The sequence below is a fragment of the Lepidochelys kempii genome, chromosome 9 (assembly GCF_965140265.1).
Source record: "Lepidochelys kempii isolate rLepKem1 chromosome 9, rLepKem1.hap2, whole genome shotgun sequence".
NCBI lineage: Eukaryota > Metazoa > Chordata > Testudines > Cheloniidae > Lepidochelys > Lepidochelys kempii.
Window position 1 is genome coordinate 61,688,866 of NC_133264.1, and position 11,648 is coordinate 61,700,513.

General features: G+C 44.5%; 1 protein-coding gene across 5 annotated transcripts in view; it reads left to right on the top strand.

The window, feature by feature from the left end:
* ARHGAP36 (Rho GTPase activating protein 36) overlaps positions 1 to 11,648 on the top strand; it is a 78,530-nt gene that overhangs the window by 62,766 nt on the left and 4,116 nt on the right. For 3 of the 5 annotated variants that reach the window (XM_073360668.1, XM_073360670.1, XM_073360669.1), the window contains exons 8-10: positions 2,147 to 2,295; positions 3,722 to 3,898; positions 9,551 to 9,648. In XM_073360668.1, coding sequence (XP_073216769.1) covers positions 2,147 to 2,295; positions 3,722 to 3,898; positions 9,551 to 9,648 — 424 coding nt within the window. Of the gene's footprint in view, positions 1 to 2,146; positions 2,296 to 3,721; positions 3,899 to 5,098; positions 5,588 to 9,550; positions 9,649 to 10,719; positions 11,451 to 11,648 lie in introns of those variants that run through there. The other 2 variants (XM_073360671.1, XM_073360673.1) reach the window with 2 other exon arrangements.

Sequence of the window (11,648 nt, forward strand, 5' to 3'; positions counted from 1 at the left end):
GCTCAGTACACCTTCCCCAGAGCTCCTGGGAAGGAGCAGGAGGAAGAAAAGATGACTGTCGCTCAAAAAAACATGGCATTTTCTGTGGTAAATGACAGATCTGGAGAGACATGAGTATCCTGTGACACTGGGCAGCCCTGTAAAGAGACAGAGAGCAGTTTCTCCCGGCTTGCTATGTTATTTACAAAGATGTTACATTCAAGAATAAATGGAACAGAGGAGTATTGATCTCCAGATCAGAAGTGCAACAGAACAGCATAAGGCATAATGTTTCCTCTTAAAAAAGAGGAGGGGAAAAAAAGGCAAAAGAAGGCAACAGGTTCTTCTTAAATGTCAGATAAAATAAGCAGCAAGAAGATGTATCTGTCTTCTCCAGTATTGAGTTTAGCCCTGAGTAAACAGCCTGTAAATCAAAGAAGATGCAAAAGACACTTATTGGAGCTAAGGTCTATAAAAGGTGAAATTCAAGCCATCATTAAAAATCTTTGAAGTGTTGTAGAAGAATAAGCAGACTGAGTCACCAGGCCAGCAGCTGGCTGGAATGAGCAGGCAGACACCATCGCAGGCATGGATGAAAGGTTGAAAAAGAAAAAAATTATTGACCAAAAAAGCTGCAAAAGGCAAAACAATGCGTCGCTGAGAGAACAAAAAAGAAAGGAACAATTTTAACCATATGCATAACTTTAAGCATGTAAGTAACGTCACTGACATCATCAATGCATACATTTTAAGGCCCAAAGGGACCATCGCAATCATCTAGTCTGACTTCCTGCATAACATAGGCCAAATCAATTCATCCAGTGATTCCTACATCAAGCCCATATCTGGTAGTTGAGCTAGAGTATATTTTTTAGAAGGAGACAATGAATCTTTATTTAAAGACTCCAAGGGATGGAGAATACACCACATCCCTAGGGAAGTTGTTCCAGTGGTTAATTGCCATAACTGTTAAAATAATTTATCTCGCCTGAATTTATCTAGTTTCAGCTTCCAGCTGTTGGATCTTCTTCTGCCTTTGTCTGCTAGCTTGAAGAGCTCTCTTCTGTTAGAAATCTTCTCCCATGGTAACTACTTACAGACAATGATCAAGTTGCCTCTGGACTTTTTGCTATGATAAGCCAAACAGATTGAGGTTCTTTAGTCTCTTGCTGTGAGGCTTGTCCAGATCTCAAATCTTTTTTGTGGTCCTTTTCTGAACCCTTTCCAATTTTTCAACATCCTCTCTGAAGGGTGGATACCAGAACTGGACCCAGTATGCAGAATTGGTCTCACCAGTGCTGCATATAGAGCTACTCCTGTTTGACATACCAATGTTTATAAAGCTAAGATTCACACTAGCCCTCTTAGCCAATGCATTGCACTGGAGCTCATGGTGAGTTGGTTCTCCACCATGATCCCCAAGTCATTTTCAGAGTCGCCACTTTCCAGGACACAGTCCCTCCTCCTGTACATGTGACCTACATTGTGCCTAGCTGTATGGCCTGAAATTTGACTGTATTAAAATGCAGATTGTTTAAATGAGCCCACTTGATCAATCAGAATGTTAGGAGCTATGGCTGCTTGGCCATGAGGTGGCTGGAGCACAGCTGAAGTGGGCGTATAGAAGGGATGGGTGGGAAGTTGGAGAGACAGGTTATTTCTGGTGTTAAAAATGCTTGTTACTGGCACAGATACTGAAGCTGTGTGGAGGGGAAAGGGGAGCTCACAATATGGTACAGTTCATATTAATCTTAGTGGAGGCAATAAGGGACTACACTGTCAGTATGAGTTTTCAGTTATCTTACGGCTGTCCCTTCCTGTGAGTTTTAACAATCAGTGTTGTAGGAATCGTCCTGATGAGAACAGGGTCCTCAGAACTTCAGGATCTCACCCCCAGACTGCTTTCTTAGGCAGAGAAGAAGAGAGAAATTGACAGACTGGATCCAGCCCAGTCTCCTGTCCCTAACAGGAAGCTGCAAGAAAACCTGTAGGGGGCAGTTATGGGATCACCTGTCTATGGGAAAGCCTGGGTTCCTGTTACCAAACTGGTAAACAACGGATATGCTGCTTGTTTAGGAAATCTGACGTGAGAGTGAAATGTCTGGAACATTCAGGCTGTCTTGTCAGTTGCTGGTCTAACTTGAATTGCTCATTTTTCTCTGAATAGTCATGGAACGCATGGCCCAGCTCTCCGTGCTGCAGCTGCTGGTGTACCTCCTGCCTCCCTGTAACAGTGACACCCTGTACCAGCTATTGCAGTTCCTGAACAAGGTGGCACAGCATGCCCAGGATTCCACAGGTCCAGAGAGACCAGAGGTACTGGCTTCAGATGCTCATGCACCCATAAGGCTTTGCACTGATATGTATCTTCTGTAGGGGTGGTGACATAGGAAGGACAATGGCAGTTGCTTGCAAGTGATCTGTGCCTCCTTACTTTTCCAGTTTTTGCAGCATCAGAGTACAGTGTTCTAAAAGGATTTCCCATGTTTTCTGAGTAGTGGCTTTGTGTTGTGATTGGATCCCATGTAAGCTGCATCCTTAGCACATTATGCCATGACCTCAAAAGGCATTACTCTTGTACTACGATGCCTCTGGTTTCCTGCACTATATACTGGGTGGCAATATATGTCAATATACTCTGTTATGTAATATATAATATACTCTCGTTAATTATTCTGCACCCAGAACTCTGCAGTCCTTCTGCATGAGTCCTGTTCACATTGCTGAAGGACTAGGAGGTTTGAAAACAGCCAGTTTCAGGGATAGTTCTAAGCTAAACATGGAAATCTGGACTCCCTCATACTGAAAACAACCTGAGCCATCCCAGCTCCTCAGTGTACCTCCAGCCATACCACCTTGTGCTATGAGCCTGGCAGATCTAGAAAGCTAAATGAGGTTGGGTTAAGAATTCCCAGAAAAACCTACCCAAAGTAGCATTTGGTGTTGTTGACTAGGCAGGAGCACCCTTCCTGCTGCGTCAGCACAGAGCCACTTGTCAGCACAGCATTGAGGTAGCTGCAGGAAGTGCTTTGTGCCAGATGAGATACACAACTGAAGTCCTGACCATTTGTGATCATTTAAAGATCCCATGCAAGAACTGGGAAAGTATCCCTGGTATCCTAGGTAATTTTCCATTTAGAGGCTGTAGGCAAGATGAATTACTTGCAGCATCCTTAAATTGTTTGTGCAGCTACAACTGAGCATAATGCATGTTATATGACATTGTCTACGTCCCTGCCCTGAACTGTTCTATACTGTTCTTGTGTATTGTTTAACAACTGTCATGTTCCACCTCAGAAATGGCAGGTGAAGTTGTTCTTGTATATAGTCTGTAGAGTGTCGTGGGATGGAATGGGCTATGGAAATGTTATTTGTTACTTTATTATTTGAGCTGTGCAACTGAGCCCATCATGGGGGACAGGTACAAAGGTTGGACTGATGCTTATATAAGGTGGGAGGGAAGGAGCTTTCAGACACTGCAAGCCAGCTCAAAAAATTCTCCTGGGCCTGCTTGCTGATCTAGTGGAAGCACAATGGCAGATAGAGTCTTTGCTCACAGGGTAGTGGAGACTAGGGTGGAGAAGGAGAGTCTCACTGCGCCATGAAGCAGCCCGGTTCTTCTCCTGGGAAGTGGTACTCAGCAGTTTTCCTTTCGCCTCAGCCATGGGGCAAGGGATAGCACCTGGAGCGAGTTGTGTTACTGGGTTGGTATCTGACACTAATTTCTGTGTTTGGTTGTTAGATTCCTGGAAATAAAATGACAGCCTCAAATTTGGCTACAATTTTTGGCCCCAACCTCCTGCAAAGAGAGAAGCTTCTGGAGAGAGACCCCAGTGCCCAGGCCATGGAAATGGAAAACAGCGCTTCTATCATCCTTGTGCTCCAGAGTTTAATTGAGAACTATGAAGCCTTGTTCATGGTAGGGAAGGAGGCATTTACAGTGAACACATTTCCAAATCTTCCCCTCCTCTTTGCAGTCTCCTGTCATGGCAGTGGAGTGGGGCAGCAGCCACAGCCTGCCTTCTTAGTAGGGAGCTTTGTAACTGGCCTGCAGAGACCTGATTTGTTCCTTGTGTTGATATGAGTTGTGCGGTAGAGATTCATTCTGGGTCACATCGTGATTGGCTCTGGCAGGGGAATGCAGGGCAGAAGGTCGTGCAAGGAACCCTCTCCTTCTTTCCCCTCCCCTCTCAGCTTCTGCAGCCCATGCAAAGGCCAATCACAGAGCAGGCCCTGTGACCAGGAACTGCTCGCCTCTTGCCAGCTTTTTGAGAGCAAGTCACCTGGATGGGGGAGAGGAGTGGCAGAGCCAAGGGTTCAGCCCCATTGCACTGCCCTGCCAAGCAGTGCCAGCTCCCTGGGAGAGGGACCTGCACTATCCTCATTCACAGATAGGCCAGAAGGGACCCTTATGGTCATTAGTCTGAGCTCCTACAGGCACAGGCCAGAGAATCATCCCAGAATTTCTCTCCATACACCCCTCCCTCCTGCACAATTGGCCAGATCTGTTCTGGGATTTGGGTTTTTTTACCTTCCTCTAAAGCATCAAACATTCTCCACAGCTGCAGATGGAACACCAGACAGGGTGGTACAGAGAATTCTCTTTCTAAGTGTTTGGCTGGTGTGCCTTGCTCGCATGCGCAGTGTCAAACTGATGGCCAGGTTTCTATTTGGGAAGAAATTTCCCCCCAGGTCAAAGAGACAGGGACCTTATTTTTTTTCCCACTTTCCTTTGCAATATGGGGTGCGAATCGCCTACTGGGATCACCTGGGCATCTCTCACATTTGGGTGAAATTTGATGGCCTGTGATATACAGGAAGGCAGACTAGATGATCCAATGGTCCTTTCTGGACTTAAATTCTTCGAAAACTACGAAAATCGGTGAAGATAATTTCCAGGCTCTGCAGTGAGAAAACCAGGACTGCTTTTGAAAGACAGATATAGGCGTGAGGTCTTTTTTAGGAGTGGTGGGTGAAGTTCTGTGGCCTGCGTTGTGCAGGAGGTCGGACTGGATGATCATAGTGGTCCCTTCTGACCTAAATATCTATGAATCTATGAATCTATGAAAGACGGGACAGGTTCAGGCACAAAGAAAGAACTTACGATGGACTATTTCAGGAACAAGAAAGAGCTGATCCATGAGGACAGACAGGGTCAGCGGAAACTACCTAAAGGCTCAAAAGGAGACGACAACACAACTCTTGTAGCAACTAGCTTCTGCACATGTGCTTGTATCACCCGCCCAGTGATGCAGGTCAATAATACATGCAGAACTGTTGCCTGCTCTCTAGCTTACTCACACCTATTCCAAAGGCATTCCACTTCTGCACATGGACAGGGAAAACAACTGGCATCTCCAAGACATGCAGCCCTATGTGTTTGGGTTTGTATAATAAAGTCTATTCAGAACATATCTCTCTGTGTGAAGAGGACAGCAATCATACGAAGGCATTTGACTTGGTTTGGAGGGAAGCATTATGGAAAGTAGCAAATTCATATGGGGTTCCAGATAAGATAATTGCAATTGTTGGGAACACTGGGGCATGGCCACTAGGTAACTTGAGGGGATGGAAGACCACAAGTGTTAATAAAGCCCCCTTGCACTAGGCCCCGGTGTCCTTGCCCCCCCCCCCCCTGCCTGGAGGCACTCGCAGCAGCTTTGTGTGCTAGGCCCAAGTGTCCTTGGCCCCCCCGCCTGGAGGCACACACAGCAGTTATGCTAAGAATTTGCAACAGTATGTTGCAGAGTCAAACTGCCTGAAACTAAGCAAGGCCAAACAAAAAAAATATAAAAAAACAATGCTAAATAAAGCAGCTTTATATATAATTTAACAAATAATACAAAAAATCAAAAAACTAGCTAAAAACTAAATTGGCTGGCTATATAAATACTTAAAGCAGCTTGCTATTAAATAAGTATGCAAAAAAAAATGTATAAAAGCCTATGTAACTTCCTGCTCTGTTATGCAGAATTTAAAATTTTATTCTCCCTGTACCTTTTTGCAGCTGCAAATAAACTTTTCTGCTTCTCCACCCCGTTGTAATTATTGGGTGTAGCACACCAGGTAACAAACCACTCCAGCTGTTGTTCAGCCTCTCGGCACTGGGTGCCGGCAACAGCTTTTGGCGTCCCTGGGTAAATATGCTAAAAATATATATATATAAAAGCCTATGTAACTTCCTGCTCTGTTATGCAAAATTTAAAATTTTATTCTCCCTATACCTTTTTGCAGCTGCAAATAAACTTTTCTGCTTCTCCACCCCGTTGTAATTATTGGGTGTAGCACACCGGGTAACAAACCACTCCAGCTGTTGTTCAGCCTCTCGGCACTGGGTGCCGGCAACACAATTATAAACGTTAAGTATAAAGAGTCCTGTAGTGCTGTAAGAATTAAGAAGCTGGTTCAAGTCAAAGTTTGGTGTAAAACAAGGGGGCAAGGATTCACCACTGCTTTTCATCGTGTTCTTTAACTGCACAGTAAGAATGTTAGATGAGTTGGAGGGTGTGACACTGGAGGATTTTGGACAGGGGTTCTCAAACTGGGGGTCGGGACCCCTGAGGGGGTTGTGAGGTTATTACATGGGGGGTGGGGAGCCGTCAGCCTCCACCCAAACCTTGCTTCACCTCCAGCATTTATAATAGTGTTAAATATATAAAAAAGTGTTTTTAATTTAGATGTGGGGGTCGCACTCAGTGGCTTGCTATGTGAAAGGGGTCACCAGTACAAAAACTTGAGAACCACTGATCTAGAATTAAGCTCCTTGGCTTATCCAGATGACATTGTACAACTGGCAGACACATTTGAATTCATGATAATACTCTTTGCTCCCTTGGAAAATTGTTGTAGTCCTTGTGGACGTACAATAAATGCCAAGAAGGTGAAGTGGTTGTATCTGGGAAAAGGGATAATAGATAAAGTGTTGAAAGGCAGCAGTGGTGATGTCACAGAACCAGCAGAATGTTATGTGTATTGAGGAAGCTTGGTCACTGCGCCGAGGGTTCCATCAAGAATGAAGTTAAAAGGCAATGTGCCTTAGCTACATGTGCTGAATTGATGAAATTTATGGATTGATGAAAACATTCTGTTGAGTGCCAAAGTAAAAATGTATCAACCTAGTGTGCTAACAGGGTTACTCACTGGTCTGAAAGCAGCTTCATTAAATAAAACAGACCTCAGAAAGCTGGAGGCAGTCGAGATGAGTTCTCTGAAAGATGGCAGGTGTAAAGTGGAACAATTTTAAGACAAATGAAGAAGTTAGAAGGAGAGTAGGAAGTGAAATCAAGGTATGGGACTGGCTACAATTGACAAGATTATGAGGGTGAGGACATTGCAGAAGACAAACAAATGAAAGGATGCCAAAGAAAATAATCCAAGCACAACCAAGGTCAGTTCAACCTAAAGGCCGGCCACTGACTAGACGATGAAACATGGTATGCAGGAACATGCCCAGGCTGGGCAGGGGAAAGGTATCTACATAGTAAAAGTATGAGCCAACCCATCTGTTTCCTCCCCTTAACATCAAATCAAGGGGGAAATGTAAAAAAGGTTGCATCTAATACATAAGAAAAAACCCAGCAACAACAGAACAAGCAATGAGCTGTAATAGCAACTGGAGGTAACTTGTGCCTGTACCTCAGTGATCAGTATGCTCCATTCCCAGTTCCCGAGTGCACACAGTGTTTCTAATTGGGCTGCATGCCAAATGCAGGCTCTGCCAGTTAGAAATAAGTCTTAGGGGACATGGCTTGTCTTTTTGCTGCACATCAACTGCATCAAGTGTGATTGGCTCCTGACTCCAACTCACCTTTGTTTTAACACATATGATGCAATAGGAAGATGCATCAATCACCACATGAGTCCCTGAACTGTTACAGCTCAGCCGTCTCCACTTGACTGAGCATCCCACACCAGCTGTGCATATAAGTGAATCTGCAGCGCCACAAGGTACGTAATCTGGGGATGGCTTCATGGGCCATGGCAGAAGCAGCGATGAAGAACCCATTAATGTTGTGCTGTGGGAAAACAGTTCCAGTCTCAGCCCATTTTTAATAATTCTAGTCTCATGCACTTTGTTTCGTACTCTATGTAGACGTTCAGGAACCTGCTGTGATGATTCATTGAGGCCTGTGTCACTACATAGTACCCATCTTCATCATGTACTCCTGGGCTTGTCTCTTTGCAGGCACAGAAAGGGCACATGAATTCAGTCTCTAGTGCAATACAGATTGGGAAGCCCAGTTATTTAAACCCCTCCAAGATTTTTATTGGCCTCCCTTGATGTCATGATTTTGTGCTACTTCTATGTAATGCCATGCAACTAGAGCTGAGCAAATTGATATTTTTTTTGGCTTAGGAGGCCAAACCAAACAATCCTGAAAATATTTCAGTTTGGTTCAAACAAAACCTGCATTTATTTTTGGTTTCTCTCACTGAAATGAGAAAACTGGGGAAAAAAATCATTTCAGTTTAAACAAAACTATTTTGTTTGACCGCTAACAATTTTTTCTTCAGGTTTTTGTTTTTACAAAATAAATTAGTTAAATTTCTAAACAAAATGTCATTTTGACATTGTAAGTCCAAACGTTTCATTTCAAAATGGCTGAACTGAAATGTTTGACTTTTTAAAAAATGTTTTCCATTGTTTTACTGCCCAAAACTATTTGCTGAATTCGATCTGAATTTACTAGCCTCCATCCAACTCTAAATGCAAATTTCCATGACAGTAGCACCCAGGAGGACCTGTCTGGGGAAGGTAGCTTCCACAGCTCAGTCCCTCCAGTTGTGGTCAAGGGGCAGATCCCTAAGCAGAGCTCCACTCAGTGACTACCATCCTGGAGTGCCGTACAAAATAAACTGCTCCATGGGGAGGCGTGGGGATGGTGTTGCAACAATAACTCCCTTCACTGCTGGTCTCATGCTCTGGCTCTCCACAAGTCCTGCAGCAACCTCCTCCGCCACCATGCTGCAGAACCACATATACCTGGCGATGACTTTCAAAGCCCCAGCAGAAATCTCTCTGGGTGACAAGGCATGCAAGTTGAGCCATCTTTATTTTGAGACAAAGACTGGGAAATTATACCTGTTGTTAGGGCCTTATGGGAGTATCCTATGGACTTATGGGAGTTTGACATCTTCTCCCACAATTCCAAACGGGCAACAAGAAGGCCTTTTGAAATCTCCCAGAAGTCATGGCTTCAGGAAAATGTGCTGGAAAGTGCAACCACAACAGTAGAATTAGTTTGGACGCATGGTGCTCCGGGACCACACTGGTCAGTCCTACTAGTTCAGTGATCAATTCTTTACCGGACACTTTACCCATTGTCTAGGAATCCCTGCAGAGTAATCTCCCAGTCTGACAATGCAGCCTTGTGCCCAACTCTGCTCAGACTCGCTAGGAAAAGTGTGAAGTAATATATCCATTTAAAGTCAGTGCATTGTGTTTGTGGGTAAACAGCACAAGTCTTTAGGCCTTGCATCAAACCCTGGTGTGTTTGGCTTAGTTGTTTCTGCTTGTTTTTCCTCTGAGAGGAGCAGGTGCCATATTTACCGGTCTCTGTGACTCTTGCAGGTGTCTCCAGAGGTGCAGCATGACATCCTAAGGAGGCTGTTTCAGAGAGAGCCTGATGTCATTGACTATCTCTTACGCAGGAAGGTCAACACCACTCTGTAAGTCCTTGTCAAGAAAGAATTCGAAGTGGTGGTGCCGGGGTGCCTGGGCCATTAGCTTTGCAGAAACTGAGCTTTTTGCAAAATGGCAGCAAATGCACAATGTCAGCAACAATTTTGCGAATTATGCCTTCTGTTCTTTCCTGCCTCCCTCACTCTCTCCCTCCTCCCCAACAGCCCCTTCTGTCTCCTCCCTCTGAATTCCCAGTCTTTTGTCCCCCAGGTCCCTCCTTCTCTCCAAAACATTCCCTACCCCCACTGCTTCCTGTCTCCCTCAAACAGCACATTCCCCCTCTATTCCCTCCTTCCTGCCCTAAAAGCTGCCCTCTTCATCCCCTCACAAAAATTCCTCCCGTCTTCTGTTTCCTCTCCCTCACCAATATCCCTCTGCTCCCGTCGTCTCTCTGAGGCATGCACTACAGTGCCCTCCTGACTTCATTCCTCTCAACCTCTCCGGGTACGTCTACACTGCACTAAAATACCTGACTCAGGCTTGTGGAGCTTGGGCTGCGGTCCTATAAAATTGCAGTATAGATGTCTGAGCTTGGGCTGGAGCCCGGGCTCAGGTACCCTCTCCCTCTCCTACTCCTTTCACAAACCCATTCCAAACTACCTTCCTGGATGTTGCCTGTGCCTCCACGCATGCACCTGTAACTGTCTGCCTATGCCTACGTACGTGTGCACCTGACAGTGTCTGTGTGCACCTGCGTGAAGCATGCCTGTGCTGTGAGTTTGGCTGTGTATCGTACATAGACTGTGTTTGTGTGTTTGCACCTGTGCCTGTATTTGTGTATGTGCGGGCACCTGTGCCTCTGTGTAGACATTCATAGGTTTCTAGATCCCAAGGCCAGAAGGGACCATTGTGTTCATCTAGTCTGACCTCCTGTATAACACAGACCAAAGAACTTCTCCCAAATCATTCCTAGAAAAGCATCCAAACTTGATTTAAAAATTGCCAGTCATAGAGAATCAACCATGGCCATTGTTAAATTGTTTCAATGCTTAATTTCTCTTGCCATTCAAAATGTATGCTTTATTTCCAGTCTGACTTTGTCTAACTTCAACTTCCAGGCATTGGATTGTGTTGTACCGCTCTGCACTAGATTGGACAGCTCATTATTAAATATTTGTTCCCTGTGTAAATACTTATAGACTGTGATCAAGTCACTCTTTAACCTTCTCTTTGTTAAACTAAATAGATTGAACTCCTTGAGACGATTACCATAAGGTACATTTGCTTAATCATTCTTGTGGCCTTTCTCTGACCCCTGTCCAATTTATCAATATCCATCTGAATTGTCAATACCAGAACTGGACACAGGGTTCCAGCAGCGGTCGCACCATTGTCAAATAGGAGGTAAAATAACCTCTCCACTCCTACTCGGGATTCCCCTGTTTATGCATCCCAGGATCGAATTTGCTCTTTTGGCCATAGCATAGCAGTAGGAGCTCATGTTCAGCTGATTATGCATCACAACCCCCCAAAATCTTTTTCAGAGTCACTGCTTCCCAGGCTAGAATCCCCCATCACGTAGAGATGACCTACAATCTTTGTTCCTAGATAGATAAACTTACATTTAGCTGTATTAGAACACACATTGTTTGCTTCTGCCCATCTTACTAAGTGATCCAGATCACTCTGTGTCAGCGACCTGTCCTCTTCGTTATTTATCACCCACCCCAATCTTTGTGCCATCTGGACATTTGATCAGGGATGATTTTATGTTATCTTCCAGAGCATTAATAACAATGTTAAATAGCGTAGGGCCAGGAACTGATCTCGGCAGGACCCTACCTGTAACACACCCGCTCGATGACGATTCCTGGTTTACAATTACAGTATGAGACCTATCAGTTAGCTAAGTTTTATCCATTTAATTTGTGTCGAGTTAATTTGATATTGTTTTAGTTTTTTAATCAAAATGTCATGTGGTACCAAATCAAATCCCTTACAGAAGTCTAAGTATATTAACTATTACCTTTACCAACCACATTTGTAA